The sequence below is a fragment of the Hippopotamus amphibius genome, chromosome 12 (genome assembly GCF_030028045.1).
Source record: "Hippopotamus amphibius kiboko isolate mHipAmp2 chromosome 12, mHipAmp2.hap2, whole genome shotgun sequence".
NCBI classification, from domain to species: Eukaryota; Metazoa; Chordata; class Mammalia; order Artiodactyla; family Hippopotamidae; genus Hippopotamus; species Hippopotamus amphibius.
The window spans coordinates 103,639,410-103,658,236 of record NC_080197.1 but is presented as its reverse complement, the minus strand read 5'-3'; the positions used below and the strand labels follow the sequence as shown (position 1 = coordinate 103,658,236).

The 18,827-nt window shown below is 35.1% G+C and overlaps 1 protein-coding gene across 8 annotated transcripts in view; it reads right to left on the bottom strand.

Annotated features, from left to right (window-relative positions):
• Positions 1-1,158: 1,158 nt before the first annotated feature.
• Positions 1,159-18,827, bottom strand: part of USP15 (ubiquitin specific peptidase 15) — a 115,894-nt gene continuing 98,225 nt past the window's right edge. For 5 of the 8 annotated variants that reach the window (XM_057704100.1, XM_057704104.1, XM_057704105.1 and 2 more), the window contains 11 exons: positions 16,189-16,272; positions 16,003-16,097; positions 15,714-15,905; positions 14,725-14,840; positions 14,270-14,542; positions 13,812-13,882; positions 13,354-13,469; positions 12,698-12,847; positions 10,622-10,725; positions 7,149-7,237; positions 1,165-3,116 (listed from right to left, as the gene is read on the bottom strand). In XM_057704100.1, coding sequence (XP_057560083.1) covers positions 2,934-3,116; positions 7,149-7,237; positions 10,622-10,725; positions 12,698-12,847; positions 13,354-13,469; positions 13,812-13,882; positions 14,270-14,542; positions 14,725-14,840; positions 15,714-15,905; positions 16,003-16,097; positions 16,189-16,272 — 1,473 coding nt within the window. In that variant the 3' untranslated portion in view covers positions 1,165-2,933. The other 3 variants (XM_057704102.1, XM_057704103.1, XM_057704108.1) reach the window with 3 other exon arrangements.

Below are 18,827 nucleotides of genomic sequence, written 5' to 3'. Positions count from 1 at the left end.
ATTGTAATAAATGTATAAGTTGAATGAAGCTAATTTTAAGAGGGAATGGTTAGTCAATGTTCCAGCTAGGACTTTTCTTATTCAATACTCAAGTATTCACCTGAAGACACTTTTGGGAGCAAAGTTATTAGACTTCAAGATGACCTTCTATTTAGACTGAATATACCACATAGCTTACAAAGCACCTTCCCGTAAAATATCTTGTTTGAGCTCCAAACGATCCTGTGAGTCAGACACTACAGCTAGTGAGAGGTAGTACCTATATCTGAGGATAGAATATTGGCCACCACATAATATCCACCACATAGCAACTGGATGAACTTCGGAATATTACTTAACGGTTTTGTACCTTGGTTTCTCCACACAAGAAATGGGGATGATGAATGTCCCTACCTCACAGCTATTGTGGAATTATATGAGATAATACATGTAACACTTTAATATAGTACCTGGTCCATGATAAGTGCTCAATAGATGCTGTTATTATGATTATCATTATTTTACAGGTGAAGAAATAGACCAGGAGAGATTAAATTCAAAGTCACGTGATTACCAAATAGCAAAGCCAGAAGCAGAATTCTAGACTGGATATAGTCCTACTCCCTGTACTACCTATAAATATCTACTTTTAATTAGAGCTTGGATTAGCCTTTGCACCATTTTTATAGTTTATTTTTAGCAGCTGAAAAGGCCATTTGAGTTTGACAAATTCCATGGTATTATTAACATCTTTTTCTTTTCTTCTAGTGGGAACAGAAGTTAATCATAGGTGTTAAAAAGGAATGGTCTCTATGGACAGTTAGGGTAGAGACTACAATCTAGAGCTAGAAAAAATTCTGTCTTTTCTTCAAATCCCAGAAAAATGGAAATAAAGTTTACCAGTCGGTGGGTAGCAGAAAGGCTGCGAGCTCTGTGAGTGCAGGAGTATTTGTTTACTGCCAAATCTCAAGACTCTAGGTTAGCAGGTATGCAAGCAAACATCTGCTCAATGAATAAATATTTAAACTGAAAAAGCAGACTTTAAAACATGTCCTTAACAGTAGGATTTACTTTGCTATGACATGCTTTCCTTTCTAACGGTATAAAAACTCTATGGTCATCAACCATAAAATAGGGGATTTTTATTAAAAGATTCAAAGTAAGAAATAAAAGACTAAATAAGGCCTTGAATAGCTTTATTGAAATCTGTATAAATAAACATGCACATTTCAAACGTAAACTCAAATGAACTCAAGTGCAGACAAAATTTTAACCTCTGTCATGCAGGAGGTTAGTTTACATTTAAAAAAAAAAAAGAAAAAGAAAAAGAAAAAAAGAAGAAAAGAAATGAAAAAACCCAAAGCAGCTTTAAAAATACCAGGATGAAAAACCAGCTTTAATATCAAGGTATAAAGCAAAGCCGTGATCAACATACCTCATTTATCCTGGTCAAATGCATTTCTCTTTCACTTTTAAATGCTAACATAAATAAATAATTTACCAAAATGTGCACTCACAGAGTGAACTTTTATTTACAATACACAATGTATAATCTATTGTATTTGATTAGTTCAAGTGAAGAACATTATACTTTTTGCTTTAATAACAGTGGGACACAAAGCAGTTTCTCAGGTAGTCGGTACGTGAATGTGCCCCAACGTTTCTCTTCTATTAAAGGCAGTATCGTACGCCAGTTGACAATACATTCTTTCCACTAGATCAAAGGGAAAAAGCAGCAAATGAAAAATGTTTCAAATGTTCACACATATTTTTGGCATCCTGGATCTCTGAATGTGGTGAACTAAAATAAAAGTCAAGGTTTGTATGCTTTATATACTGTACAGGTTCTGACTCTGGAACATGCAAATGCCAATTCTCTTGCAACAAGTTACCTTCTGAGAAAAGCTGTAAGGCTATGGTGAATTCCATCAGGAACACACAAAGAAAGTTAACAGACCTACCTTTAAAGCCAATTATCCATTAGTGATTTAAAGGTCAGTATATGAAAAAAAATTCTCATCTAAGTTTGATGTAATTATTACTATGGATACAGAATACTATTAAGTTTGTCCTTATATTACAATACTTGGGAGAGCTAAAAGTTGCCAAATTACCAAAAAATGGGGTAGAGAAAAACAGACAGCCAAAATTTTAATTTTGGACCAACACCAGATTAAAGATATGCATTTTAAAGTAAGTCAAAAAGAATTTGAATATCTAAGGAATAGATCCCAACAGCAGTAAAAAATACTTACATTTAACTGAAAAGGGATTTTCGATGAAGTGAGAAACCTAGAACCTGTTTCCACAGTAGTAGTAAGATGAACATAATAGTCTGGATTTTTTATGATACTACAAAAGGAAATAACTTTTTCAAGATTGTTTCTTGTATCATGATTTGGTTTTATAACAGGCCCACACTGATTACCAGGTAAAGATCTGAGAATTTGGTTTTCCAAGAATACTACTGCAGTATTTATGCCACACTGATACCGCAGCTAAATATCACAGTAGGTTACGTGGCAGCCTGACGCACATGAACTAGATTATCCAAAACTAAGTTCAGCCATAGTTTTCTTGCAGTATTATTTGAGCAAAATAAATGACCAACATCCACAAATTTAACATTTGTCATCAATTAACTCACATCCGAAAAATTAAAGAAAACATAATTCATCAAAACAGCAGCAAACTTAAAAGGGGTTTATTTGTGATTTCCTATATATATTTAGCTTGTAAATACAAGACTGTAAATGTATTAAGAGACAATTTCTGTTAAAGTTTTCATTGTGTTTCACTTCAAGTACTGCACAAGTTAAAATCTGATAGAGGATTGACATTCAGGTATCTGAAACTCCCATCTCAGACTTCTGTTTAATGTGGTGGGTGACTACATTATTTCAGCGGACACCACCAGCAGGAAAGTCTCTCTCCTATGGCTTCTAGGACTTGCGTTAGTTAGTGTGCATACAGTTTTCATTCTCTATGTCATTGTCATTGTCATTGCTATCTTCATCACTCTCTAACGGGATGCCTGTGGCGGCTGAAGCACCTTTAGTTTCTCGGTCAAGAGGAAAAAAGCCAGTTCCACTGAAAGTGTCTTGTCTCTGGTAGAAGAGCACATATGCTGCTTTCGACTGTTAGAGCAAACAAAGAAGGTTATTAACATGGTTATGATTCTCAAAGGTCACATTAAAACACAGCATGAATTTTCAGCTGGTAACCCATGCTGGTGACAGGGCGTACATCAAGAAAACCACACACGGTCAAACTGAGGTTACCAAAACTACTAAAATAAGATGACTTCCAATGGTCACTGGATTGAACATTTTTATTCTAAGTTAGCGGGATAGATACATACATGTAACTATATCACAGATTAACCTAGTTACTCTAAAATGAAATAGTACTCTATGCCTTCTTCCCTCCTGTCTCTAAGGAAAATTAAGCCTCCTTCTAATAGTAACAGCTTCATCCTCTATCTGTGCTAGATTCTCTTCTTACCATCTTAAGGATATTGCTCCATCAATCATCACTGTGCATCTTTAATGAGTCCTTATCTACTGGACTTTTTGGCATAAAAAGCACTTAAGTTTTTTCCCATCATAAATCCCTCTCCCTTCTTCCTCTTCTTCTGGCTGCCACATACCTCCCCCTCTTCCTCAGAGCGAGGCTGGAGACGGAAAATCTAATTCTCATCATTCGCTCTCAGGCACACTCCCCAATTCCATGTGAATGCTGCAACCATTCTAATGCAATGGCTTTCACTAGGCTCAAAAACCTCCTATAAACAAATTAAATAGATGCCTTCTTTTAGTCATTCTTTCTGTAGCATTGAATGCTTTACTATTCCTTTTTCCTGCGTTAAAGCCTTTTTGGTTTCTGTTATACCACTTTTCCTTAGCTCTTCCATCTCTACAGTTTCCTCCACTTTTCTGTGTGCTCATTAAATCCTGACCTTTAAAAAAAATCCTGTTCTGTCCTCAGCCCACTGCTCTTTCTCAATCTGTATCTTCTCATAGGTGACTCATTCAAACCTATGGTTTTAACTGCTACCTAAGACAGACAATTCCAATTTATAACTTAAGCCAGTTCTCACTCCTGAACTCTAATCCTATTAGTCCCACTACCTAATGGAAATTTTCACATGGCTATTACACATGGATCTCAAACTTCACAGCAAATTTTCTTCCTGTTTCCTACCATAGTGAATGTCAAAGTAAGAGTCATCTTCATCTTCATGCACTTCTCCCCTCTAGATCTTTATTCATTTATGATCTTAATCAAGCTCTATTATTTCTATCCATTAAGTAGCTCAGAAATCAAATCCATTCTCCCCTTGTCTATACACTTACTACCACTACTTTAAATTTAGAAGCTCTTGTTCCTTAACTCCCATGGCAGCCTCCTTTCCTCTGGGACTGAATAATGGCCTTTCTGCTTTTTCAGTCAGTGCCTTCCAATCTGTCTCCTAAAGTGTTCTTAAGACATGTTAAGATGCAAAATTTAATAATGTTCTTCTATTACTTAATAACCATCCAATACTTCTTACAGACTTTAAGGAACGGTCTAAACAACAAACAACGTCATCTTTCTTGATCTGAGTGCTAAGTTTAGCGCCAGCCTAATTCTGTTCCATATCCCTAACTTCTTTCTTTTCAGTAATCGCAAATTGTTTGCTGTTCCCCTAAATGCTATATTCTGTCATGCCTCCTTGCTTTTCTACATACTGTTCTTTTATTTTTAATTTTTAAGAACTTTTATTGTGATAGTTAACAGACAATAAACAGCATATATTTAGAGTGTACAATTTGGTATCCCAATCTCCCAATTCATTCCCCCCAACCCTCCCCGCTTTCCCTACTTGGTGTCCATATGTTTGTTCTCTACATCTGTGGTGTCTCTATTTCTGTCTTGCAAGCCGGCTGATTTGTACCTTTTTTCTATATTTCGCATGTATGTGTTAATATACAATATTTGTTTTTCTCTTTCTGACCTAATTCACTCTGTATGACAGACTCTAGGTTGATCTACATCTCTACAAATGACCCAATTTCATTCCTTTTTGTGGCTGAGTAATATTTCATTGTATACATGTACCACATCTTCTGTATCCATTCATCTGTTGATGGGCATTTCGGTTGCCTCCATGTCCTGGCTATTGTAAACAGTGCTGCAGTGAACACTGTGGTACATGTTTCTTTTTGGATGATGGTTTTCTCTGGGTATATTGCCCAGGAGTGGGATTACTGGATCCTATGGTGGTTCTATTTTTAGTTTTGTAAGGAACGTCCAAACTATCTTCCATAGGGGCTGTACCAGCTTACAATCCCACCAACAGTGCAGGAGAGTTCCCTTTTCTCCACACCCTCTCCAACATTTACTGTTTCTAGATTTTGTGATGATGGCCATTCTGACCAGTGTGAGGTGATACCTCATTGTAGTTTTGATTTGCATTTCTCTAATAATTAGTGATGTACATACTGTTTTTTTTTTTTTTGCTTAGAATACCTTTGCTTCTTTTATCTAATTTACCACTCTTTTTCTTTGAAGACTTAGGTCAAACACTACTTTCTCTATGCAAATTTCCCTGCACTGATCCTGCCTCCTTAAACCCCAAATCAGTTGAGACAGCTGCCTCCAATCTATATAGCCAAGATATTTAATAGTAATTATATATAATTGTCAATTCACTTGTCTGTCACCTTTATAGTGTAAGCCTCTTGAAATCACAGACAGCCATCTTTTAACCTTGTTTACAACAGGGTGCTACATACAGAGGTACTCAAATACTTGTTGACTAAATGAAGAATCATCACTGTTAAAATGTAAGGTAACATCAAATTCACATACTGTATATAAACAAGATATTTATTTGAAAGCAAGATTAGGGCATGTTGTCAGATAGACTTTGAAGGAAAATGTAGGCAACTTCGGGATGTTTTGGTTGGGAGATTGAGGAGAACAGAACTGAAAAGTGAGGGATATGATATGAAATTAGAAGTCAAATATAAACTGAAATTGTAGTTAACAGGCATATACACATTTTAAAAAATATTAAGAGTTCAAGTCTTTCTGTTCTTTGTTACCGCTATAGGGAGATAAGCAATGGTACCTAATTTATATATATATATACATACATACATATGAAACATCTACAGAGAAACAATTCAAAATAATTTCTTATCTGTTCACCCAATGACTGATTAAAACTATGCCAGTAATTGGGCTCAGAAGTTGTTTATTAAATTGAACAATTTCAGTTGAAGATTTTTAAAGCATTATAAACTAAAAAAGTAAAGAAACTAGTCTCTGCCCTCAAGGAACATACAATTTAAATCAGGAAATAAAGTAAAGCAGTCAGTGTCCCCCAACATCAACAGAAAACCTCTGTTCAGGAAATATCACCACGTGAGCAAATACTGTTATTTCCTATTCTTTGTAATACTGTCATCAACAAGTAAAATTTAAAGAAAGGCAAAACTTATAGAATAATAAGTAATTAAGCCAGCCTTAGTTTTTTTAGAACATACCAGCCATCTGTTCATCAAGCAATATCTGATAATAAAAATGTGCTCTGATGGGAAACAAAACAAATGCCGTATTTTGGCTCCAGCTGTGGCTGATAAACTGATACAAGCGTGAGTAGATGTAACTCCCTAACTTCTCTACTATTCAGAAAACATCAAAGTAACAAATACATAATAGGGTTAATTTTCTAAAAATCTGTAATTTGTTTTATCTAAGTATATCATGTTGAGTTTGAATATGTAATTGTCATAAAGGATAAGACTTTACTTTAAAAATCTGAGGAATGGTAAGGCCCTTAAAGGTTTTTTATTTTTATTTTTTCTATTTTAGCATTCTGACTTTAAGTAGTCAACGTCTATAATGTCTTGAGACTAAATTTTCAGGGGAAAATTTAATATTTTTATTAGAAAATTCCACTTTTCATGTTGAAAAGCAGAAAAATTTTATGTTTAAACTTATGCTTCTGCTTGTGGGTAAATTCAGAAGACAGATTTCCACTTAGGGGACAATTTTATGTTTCTTTAAATCACAGTAAGTCTCTCAGCTATTAGAATTGCTAGAATATAGACTACAGTGTCCCATGGGCTCCTTTTAAAACAGTGGACTCCTTGATTTTCAGGAATAAAAGTCACACTTACCACAATCTGGTCTTCAGATGCAGTTGAGACACTACTGTCATCAAAGTAGTACCATTTTCCATCATCTTTATTTTTTGCAAAAGCAGTATCTAATAAAAAAATATAATCAGTTCTGTGGTCTCCTGAGAGGGAACCCTCAAAACGTTAAAATCATCTATATAAGGAAAACCTATGAAAATTACATGATAATTATCTATATAAGGCCTATCATTTATTTAACCGATTCCAATGAGTAAAGGTTTTTAGAGTAATTTCCTACAATCTAGAAGCCTAAAATACTTTCGTGTACGTTGAGATACGTTGACTTTTTTCATCCCAGGCACAAACAGGACAGATGTATTATTTTTTTTCACAGAATAACAATACTAATGACAATAAGTGGTGACCAACAGTTATGTAGTGCTTCTGGTGTAGCAAGCACAGTGCTATGTACTTGACATGTATTATCATATAAAGAAAGTTATTATCATTACTATTCTCCTGATTGTAGAGATGGGGCAAGTGAGGCATCCAGAGAAGTTTAACTTGTCCAACAGTACAGCTGTCAGCAGAGCTGGGATTTAAACTCAGGTCTGTTTCTGATTCCAAAGTTTGAATTTTCAACCATAATTTAAATTTTCTATGACTAATATTTTTTTAACAATATTATCTCATTGATTTGTATTGGTTTTTTTACGCCAGAATCTTTTCCAGTCTTTAACAAAAGTACAGAGCAAGAGAAAGGTAAAAAGTGAACTGATCTGCACAAATTTTAAAGATCTGCTTTATAGCTAAGGTAAAAAAAAAAAAAAAAATGCCGACTTTTCCTGTCCCATACTTTGTATAAACTATCCAATAATTGAGGAAACAAAGTTGCAAAATGTACCAAAACAATTACTTGCTGTCAACAGCTTCTAAAAACGTGGCTTTGTAGGCTGTGTCTTCTAAATGGCTCTACCCCCCCTCAAAAGGAATTACTGTGGAGCCCATTATAGGCTGTAAATTTGTCTGTCTGAAGTCAAGACCACCACACTCACACACTTAAAGAAACATTTGCAGACCAGTAAGTCTGATAATAGAAAGACAAGATTTAACAATAATACAGTTTTATAAGAGACAAATCCAACAAAAAGGCACACAAAATTTGCAAACTAAATGATGGTCTCAAAAGAAAGCTAAACTAATATTGGTAATTCTGAGAAAAAGACAAAATGAAAAATGAATGTCAGATTCTGGTAAAAGGAACAACAGAGAAAGAAGAGCTACCCATTTTATTTTATTTATTTTATTTGTTAGTTCATTTATTTATTTATTTTATTGGCTGTGTTGCGTCTTTTTTTGCTGTGCACGGGCTTTCTTGCGGTGAGTGGGGGCTACTCTTCACTGTGGTGCGTGGGCTCCTCACTGCTGTGGCTTCTCTTGTTGCGGAGCACGGGCTCTAGGCGTGTGGCCTTCAGTAGTTGCAGCACATGGGCTCAATAGCTGTGGCTCACGGGCTCTAAAGTGCAGGCTCAATAGTTATGGCGCACGGGCTTCACTGCTCCGCGGCATGTGGGATCTTCCTGGAGCAAGGATCGAACCCGTGTCCCCTGCGTTGACAGGCGGGTTCTTAACCACTACACCACCTAGGAAGCCCAAGAGCTACCCATTTTAAACATAAATGCAACTAATAATGCAAAACAACTAATGAAACTGTTAGAAGAAACAGATAAATCAACACTTTAGTAGGAGTCCTGACAAACTCCTCTCAGAAAAAGAATGAACAACAACAGCCAGAGACAGTAATGATCTGAATACAACTGGTAAGATGGACTGTAATAGAAACACCCAACTCCATGCCGGAATGGGGAATAATACGCTTGTCAGGTACACAAACATTTAAGGAACAGACCATGTATTAAGCCCACACGGAAGCCTTAACAAACTCCTAGGATTAATACACTACAGACGACGGCCCTAATTGCTATGACATAAAATTAAGAAAAAAAGGAGAGTTTTACAGAAACCATACATTTGAAAAAGTATATGATGAGATAATCCTGGGATAATCAAAAAATTATAAAGGAAACTAAAAACATATAGAATTGAAAGACAATGAACACTACATTTCAAAATTTATGGAATAGTGATAAAGGAATATTTAAAGGGAAATTTACAGCTTTAGTTTACAGCCTTCAATAGAGGGGGAAAAAAAAGAAAAAACAAAAAATTAATAAGCATTCAACACAAAAAGCTGGAAAAAGGAGCAAAAGAGCAAACCCAAAGTAACAAGAAGAAAAACACACCAAAGGGAAGAGAAGACATCAATGAGATAGAATACATACATGTATAAGAAAAATGTAACCAAACAGAAAGCTAATTCTTTGAAAAGACAGAAAAGAACAAAAAAGGGACAAAAATACAGCACAAGAGTATTATAAACAACTATTCTCAAATAAATTGGAAAACATGTATTTTTAGAAAAATGGAGAATGCCAAAATTTCTTTTTCCACATTTTGGAAAAAGAAAACTCAATATACTTCAATAAGCACGACGTAAACAGAAAAATTTATGGCTGTAAAGCCCAGATAGTTTTACAAATGAATTGTACTGCACTTTCATGCATAGTTAATTCCTGTATTATACTAGCTGCCTCAGGAAACAGAAAAAGAGTAACGTATCCCAGCTTGTTTCATTAGGCTAGACTGTAATCTTGATTCCAAAGTAAGAACAATATAAAATTACAATATCATTTGACTTATGAATTAAATTTTAACAATCCTTAATTAAATCAGCTAACCAAATCCAACTGGGTATATAAAAAAACACTTAAAGAGTAGGATTTATCCCAGAATGCAACACTGGTTCAACAGAAAAAGCTATCAACTGGAGAGCACAGACTGGTATAACCATCCTGGAGAGCCACCTCACAGTACTTTCCAGCAATCTTACATCTGGGTATGCAAAGAAATTCTCACGTAGGAGACCATAAACCATCATGCTTTCTGCTCTTGTGGGGGTAGAAAGGTAAAGGCAATCTGGATGTCCACCATGAAGTGAACAGGTAAATAAAATATGGCAGCTATAAGTCATGAGTGGTTAGAAGCAATGAATTAAATTGATACAAAGTAACATGGAGAAGCTTAGGTGTCAAGAAAGAAAAGTAAGATCCACAGCAGAGTAACAATCATGTAAACTGTAAATGATGCACTATTTATGAGAGCACATACATCAAACATGTTAGAAAGGGAAGGGGAGAGACAGGAGCCCTGAAAGGACCAGTGATTTCCTACGCCTTGAACTAAGGAGTATGATTAACTCAATCCTCTACTCTCGATGTTAACAAAAAAAGGTTTAAAATCTGATTCATTCATTAATCAATATCTACTGAGTGAGTACTATATGTAAGACACATCTCACATTTTTCCTTTAAGAAGTAATAAATATCTTAAGGAAAAATGTCTGGAGTTATCAAACATCATGATTTTAGTAAACAGGTAAACTATCCACTTACAGTGTCCTCCTCCCATCCCTCCATAGTGGTTGGAAACAGCAATCAAGTTATAGCGGCAAGGACCTGCATTTGGATTAATTAGGAATTCCGACATATCCAAATCACTGTTTAAAAAAGAGATCAAGTTAGTTCTATGTTTTCCCTAAATGTAATGAATTCTACTCCCTTTTGTCATTGTTGTCTGACTCTCATTTAAATATACTCCCATTTTTTATATATACACCTGTATATATCACTAAAGAAATTACTAAGAGCCAAATAAATTTATAAAACAAATTATATAAATACCCTTGAGATCTGACTATTTTGGCAAAAGTTTTCTCAGGGGTTGAGAATTTAAAAATTCTCCACTGACTGTTGTTATTCAGATTAATGTTTTCATGCTAATACATTTCTCTCTTGGTATATGAGGAAATATAGGCATCACCATTTACCATCTGGGTTCTTTTATATTTTTAAGTCATTTTTAAGAAATGATTTATTTAAGGAAGAATAAAGGGATAGTGAAAAAACAATTTTCTTAGAAATTTTATCAAAATTTAAATATAATTATATATTTAAATATCATCCCAATATCTGTTCTGTGTTTTTCAGGTTTTGATGATCTCTGTACCCTACATGGGCAACATTCTCTGAAATACAACCAACTGTTTCTATAACCTCTCATGCATGAAACTGGAATACAACCATTTTATAGCTTATCATTATTTCTGGTTATTCTTCTTGTGTTTGCATAATTAAAAAAAATGATGATTCTAAATTTCAAATACATCTCTAATAGAGTCTTTCTTATCATTACTTCTGTTTCTTCTCGTACTCACATTTTCAAAATGCTGTATTCTTGCAAACATTGTTTTGTTAAAGAGAAAATTAGCACTTTTTGTTCTATAATTGCAAAACATTTTCAATTTTAAATTTATAACCACCAATTAGCATAAGCAATCCAAAGAATGCTTTCAATATTACATCACCTATTTCCTTCTAATCACCTGTGCATGCTTACACACCTGCCTTCAGTATTTGTTTACTTACTAATTGTATTAAGCAAATTTGGTGCACCAACATGAAAGAATACTGCCAACTTTTTTTTTTTTTTTTGCAAAAGGAAGAGTAGCTTGTTCTTGTCACAAAATAGTGTGTGATGAAGTCCTTCCTGGACTCCATGAATGAAGATACAATATTCCCTTTTCGTCCCTCTGAATTCTCAATTATGTTTAGTGAACGTTTAAAAGAAAAACAAAAGAAAGGCTACATCAAGATGCTCTCTCCAGACTTCTTTATACATTTTTACAAACAGGATGTCATACTCTGGACACTGCAATAAGAAAACTGAAGGATGACAATACGGATGACTTACTACACTACTGCATCACCCTCCTTCTAAGCAATTCCATTATTCTGTTTTCACATTAATCTTCTAAAAAAAGCATTTAGGAATAATTGAGGATTAATGATGAAATAGTTCATAGGAAAAACAAAATCACAAGATCCATGAAGTATCTTAGATTTATAAACAGGGCCAGTGAACTCATAAGATAATGTAACATAGAATGAGTTTTATTCCTTTAAAAAAATATATTTTCTCTTTGTTCTTTGAAAGATCTCGTAAGAAGGAATAAAAATTGTTACTGAGCCATACAAATTGTTAAAACTACCCAAAAATACACTCAAAAACTGAGATTGGAATCTAAAAAACAAAACAAATGAGCAAATATAACAAAACAGAAACAGACCCACAGACACGGAGAACAAACTGGTGGTTGCCAGAGGGGAAGAAGGTGGAGGCAGGGGAGAAACAGGTGAAGGGGATTAAGAGGTACAAGCCACCAGTTACAGGTCAAAGGGACTTAATGTACAGCACAGTCAATACTATTGTAATAATTCTGTATGCTATGTAATGTATAAGAATATCACATCACCATGTTGTACATCTGAAACCAATATAATATTTAAAGTCAACTATGTGTAAAAGTTAATAAACAAAAATAAAAAACCCTAAAATTTGGGTGCGATGCTACCTAACGTCTAAAAAAAGATAGAGGTGCCCAATGTTTATGAAGCACAATCAGAACTTACTTGATAGGAAAATCAACTAAAGTATCCAACTTGTCTCTCATGTAGCGACTGTAAGAAAATCGCTTGAGATGCACCACAAGCACTGGAGGCAGGGACCATAAATCCAGTTTCTTTGTGGCCTGCTGATGTTCTTTACAATTCGGACAATACCTAAAAATAAACAGAACTATTTAAGGCTTGTTAGAGACAATGTTAGCGGTGATATCAGGTAATGCCTTATGTTTCCCAGGCTGACAGGAACTTCTACTATTATTTTTTATGGATGTATCATAAAAGTGTACTGAGATATAGGTATTAGAAAAATCTCAAAATTTCTGGACTCTAACAGAATTAGTAACACCACAAAACAGATTGTGATTTTTCCTAAAAAAGCTTCTCCTGAAATAGCTGCACAGATAAAAGTTCATGGGAACACGTAACTAAAATCAATTATTCACCGTAAAATGGCTACTATGGAAAATATAGCAACAAGATTAAAACTTAACATTACAGTAATAATTTTAAAGACATTTGCATCCCTCTTAATAGATTATTAGCGTATAAAGAAATGCTTATACTTCAAGGGAATTTATCACTTTTTCAATTTCATGTTGCACATACCTCAGTATAAATCCTTAACAAATAATTAGAAACAATTATTTAATTTTGTCTCTTACCAGGGATCTTCAGCACCTAGCTTTTCTTTTGTTGTAAAAAGCTCAATGCAATCTTTTAATTTCACAAAGGGTTTTTTAGGAGGTTTGTATTCCACACTTTCATGTTTTTCAAAATCCTAAAGAGAAGTATTTCTTGAGTTAAGAAAACAAATGAAACAAAACTCATTTTAGTGATACCATATTACTATGAATAGTAATGAAAAACTCCTAAATATTCTCAAAAAAATCATAAAGCTTATTTCAGCTGAGATATACACTATACTTCTTCTGTATACACACCTATATGGACAACCAGAAAGTTTAAACAGAAAGCAGCTTCAAAACCAACAAGCTCTTCCTCTTTTAGTACATAACCAATTTTTTACTGCAAAATAAACATATCTGGTAGAAGCAAAAGAGTGTAACAAAACAGTGTGATCAGCATGGGACAGATAAAGAAGGAATGAGTGATGACTTACCTCAGCAGCATTTTCATCAAAATATCTTTTTTTCAAATCAGGATCCCAATCCAAAGCAAGAAAAGATCTTTCTAAGGTGGAAAACATATTTTTTTCTTTAAGATTTAATATGCCTTAATGTTAAAAACTAATATATTTTAATGTTAAAATATATACCAGAATAAACAAATCTCTTCTACCTGCACTCGTTTATCAGGGTAAATCGCTGTTTCCAAGCCATTAAAGTATTTTAGAGATTTAAAAAAAAAACATACAAAACTTAAGCATAAGTCCAACCATCATTTAATAAACACTGATGTGCTTTAGTATACTTAGAAATGAAGGCTTTTCATTAAAAAATGTAGATAGATAAGTAAATGTTATTTTTCATGACAGTGCTGAATTTCACGGTTTCACCAAAAAAAAGTAACATTCTTTGCTCAAGTTTAGCGTTTAAGCCTTTTTCCACAAATACTTACCATCTAGCCTAAGCTGCCTATCATCAAATCTTATATGCCTGGTATCATCTTTGATGTAGTTGATATCAGTATTGCCTAAGTTGTTGAACTGGAATGTAAACAATCGTTTTTTGTGTCCCGTGAGTTGACCTTTGCAAGTTTCCTCTGTACATAATCCATTTTCAGAATCATTATCTCCTCCAACTGAATCTTCAGACTGACTGTTTTCATTCTCAGAGGGAAGTTCTTGATCCTGGCTGGATTCATCATCTGGCTCGTCTGTTTCCATTTCACCTAATATTTGACATCAGAAATCTTTAAATACACCCAATGCTACCTTTAAAACTTATCAATACTAACATTATTTTTCCCAGGCTTGCAGATATTGTTTAGCTCCTTAATCCTCATCCTCCTAATTTTTCTCTGCAGCAACAACCCAAGTGAAAAGTTCTTACAATTTAATAGGGAAGTCTTACTTGGTGAGCCTTCTTCATGTATGCCATTTGGGCCATTCCCATTAATATTTTGGTCCTTACAGCAGTGTAGGGATCCTTCATTTTCTTCGGTGTCAGTAGATATTTTGACATATCGGCTTAAATAAAATCATAAATCAAACAAGTTCAGTTCTATAAAGGTAAAAACTTAAATTTTTCATTCTTTCAATAAAACAAAACTTTTAAATGCAATTAACAGTGGTCATTAGTGGATTCAATGATAAATTCAAACTCAAGATATGGTAGCATAATCATCTGTGTTTGGTTGTCTTTATAAAAATAAGTTAATTTATTACTTCTAGGGTTTTAACATCTTTCTTTTATCAATATGTATGTTAAAAGTTTGTGGCAAATAATTTCTCGACATAGAATTATTTTTACAAAGATCTTCATTTAGACGACATGTACCATTGCTAAGATCACTTGCAGTTTATAATGTGATCTTTATGTATGGTTTATCGGACTATAATGGTTAAAACAGGTACGCCAAAAGAGCCCTACATGTGCCTCCATAAGGGATAAAAGAAAGGGAGCAAATGGCATTCTTGATTACAATTCAAATCGTGGTTTTAGGAAGACAAGAAGGCCTTACAAAAGGATCAACCATAAAGTTTGTCCTTTTAAATAAAACTACATATCAGTATGAGTTCTTGTGTACAAAGAAATGAAGCATATGACATTTGTTATGACTTCGGAGTGCATACATGATAAATTCCTACTTTCTTCCATCTGTAAACTTTTGGTGTAAAACAACTAAAAGAATTTATGCTTCCTGGGTTTGAAATTACATCAGTACTTTACATGATCAAGAAACGGGATTAGACTATAATGTGATTTCTTACATTGCTACCTGTCTAAACAAAGCTGAGATAATACAGACGACTAATTATACTCTGAGAGTACCTTTCATGTTTACTTTTACTAGCAATGTAATATTTTATTTTGTTATTGTAGAATTGTTTGCCACTTACCACATTCTCACAAGCAGAAGATTATAGAGTTTATCTTCAGTGTTGTTTCGTGGTACGGCCATAAGAAAAGGCTGACCAAAAAGTGAAGAACCAGTATGGTGGGTGTAACCTGAGTGTCTAAATTTTTCTCTCAGGCAAACGGGAATAATCACATGCTCTGTGTCTTCCGTCCTATTGATGTTAATCTCAAACCTACAAGGATAAAACTGACTATAAATTCTGAAAACTTTATTATATTTCTTTTTAATTTTTTCTCAAGTAATATTTGCACAATGAGTTTCACACTTACACATAAATATCATCCCGTTCCATAATACTACTAAGGTTTTCATCCATTGCAAATATTCTGTGAAATCTGTGATTGTATATATCAGTTACTATCATCTACAAAGAAAATAAATTTCTATTAAGCTGGTTTTACGACAGTGAAAAACTAAACTCCAACTTACATACTTTAAATCCGGAAACATCCTACCTTATCTGCAGGTACTCCTGACAAAGCAGACAGTGCTGTACAAAGATCAAGTATGTTTCCAATTTTGGGGACAACCACTTTGTACTGAAAAAAAAAGTTATCATAAATTTATTACTTTGGAAAATTATTCACGAGATGAGACTGACCTTCTGGTTGCTTCCTCACATTCACTTGGCATTTGGCTCACCGTGTCTTGTCTCCAATCTTGCCATCATCCTGGGTGACAAAGTCCACATGAATGGTTTACCTTATTAGCCTTACTGTTCCTTGACTCCTCAATTCAAAGACCTACACTTGCATTCAACCGTAGTTCACTTCTTGGACCCTGCCATCTCCTGCTCCACCTCTGATATCTTAAACTCTTAACTGCCTAACCACTATTTACTTTTCCTGGAAACTCATTCCTTCCTATTCTTGGCTTGCAGTGAAATATCTAGCGCTTTTAACTCTCATTTTTCTCCTAGTTTATCGGCTCCCTACTACCTCCATGCCCTTCCATCCCCATGATTCACCTCTTCAATCATCCCACTGCAAAAACTTTAATTGTTGGGTTGGCCAAAAAGTTCGTTTGGGTTTTTCCGTAATGCAAAAATACTTTGCGTCTCAGTTTTATTCTTGCTATACTTTCTCAGAGTTGTTTAGATATACTGGATTAAATTGCCCAACTTTATTTTTTAATTTATTATTTATTTTTATTTATTTATTTATTGGCTGTGTTGGGTCTTCATTGCTGCATACAGGCTTTCTCTAGTTGTGGCAAGCGGGGGCTACTCTTTGCTGTGCATGGGCTTCTCACTGCGGTGGCTTCTCTTGTTGCAGAGCACAGGCTCTAGGCACTCGGGCTTCAGTAGCTGCAGCACATGGGCTCAGTAGTTGTGGCACACGGGCTTAGTTGCTCCGTGGCATGTGGAATCTTCCCGGCTCAGGGATCAAACCCGAGTTCCCTGCATTGGCAGGCGGATTCTTAACCACTGCGCCACCAGGGAAGTCCTGCCCAACTTTAGAGACCGGTGTACTACAAACTCACAGTGCCCAATCTCAACTGATCTTTCAACACTAGCCAGAAATTCTTCTGTGTATCCTTTATTTGCTTATTCTCTTATTTCTCTCAAAAACTACTTAGAATTGTCATTTCTTAGGCCTCCTATTTCCCCGCTTCTCCCCTCACTATCAGCAGACTGCCTATTTCACTGAGAAAACACAGGCTGCCGGGCAGGACAGTCTCCAACTTACTGCTCCCCCTACAAACCTGAGTCCAAAAGGTCCTTTTCTCTGTTTCTTTTGACACAAGGAAAAAGAATCAAGTGTTCCTCCTCCCATTCAAGGCTAACCCTGGCATCTATATACCCTATTCTGCCTCCTCTAGAACATAAACCCAGCAATTATCCTTTATTTCATTTTATACTGACTCTTATAAAAGCACTGAACTATATACAAGTCTCAAAAAACAAAACAATCTCATTGCTTTCTAACAATTCTCCACTAATCACCTCCCTTTCTCCTCTTTTATTTTTTTTTAACTTTTTTTTTTTTATAATTCTTATTTATTGGCTGCATTGGGTCTTCACTGCTGCGTGCGGGGCTTTTCTGTAGTTGTGGAGAGCGGGGGCTACTCTTCATTGCAGTGCACAGGCTCTTTTGGCAGTGGTTTCTCTTGTTGCGGAGCACGGGCTCCAGGCTCGTGGGCTTCAGCAGTTGTGGCACGTGGGCTCAGTAGCTGTGGCGCACGGGCTTAGCTGCTCCATGGCATGTGGGATCTTCCTGGACCAGGGCTCGAACCCGTGTCCCCTGCACTGACGGGAGGATTCTTAACCACTGCGCCACCAGGGAAGCCCTCTCCTCTGCTTTATAAATAACATTGTTAAAAGTAATGTCTACACTATCATAACTCATCTCCCATTCACTTATTAATCCACTTCTAGCTTACTGCCTTCACCTGTTACTAAGGCTGTCAATACTACCATTTAACCAAATCTGTAACATCTTTATTTTAGCATTACTGCCGACCACTGCCTCCTTCAAAATGTTCCTTTCCCTACAATACCACTATTTCTCATTCTTTTCTAATGCCATGGACATACCTTCTTTTGAGGAAGGAACTAACCCTCTAGTATCGTCCTTCAGAGTTTTATCCATAGCATTCTTGATTCTATATGCTCTCCTTCAGAGTAGGTGACAATATATCCCAGTTTGCTTTGGCCAGTCCTGGATTAGCCTGCTGTCCTGATATAATTATTAATATGGCTCTTTTTATTTTTAAAACAGTTTTGGTTTAGATGATCAATTGGGTGATCTCATCCTTCTAAGACATTCACTACCATCTTCACAGAGCTCACCACCCAATTTATATCTCAAGCACAGACCTCTCTGCTCTAGTCTACATACATAAAGTCAAGGCCTACTGACATCTCTCCTATATTTTCCTCATGAATCTCAACTTGTCCAATACTAAACACAGATTTGGGTCATGCTAGGTCAACACATCCATTACTAAAATAGGTTTCTTCTTAAACCTTTCTTCCTGTATCTCCCATTAAAACAAATTGTACCACTCTCTCCTCAGTTTTCCGATTCAATAAACTTGAATACTCTCAATACATTTTCAGCTCCTATATTCAACTGGTTCTTCTATCTGACTG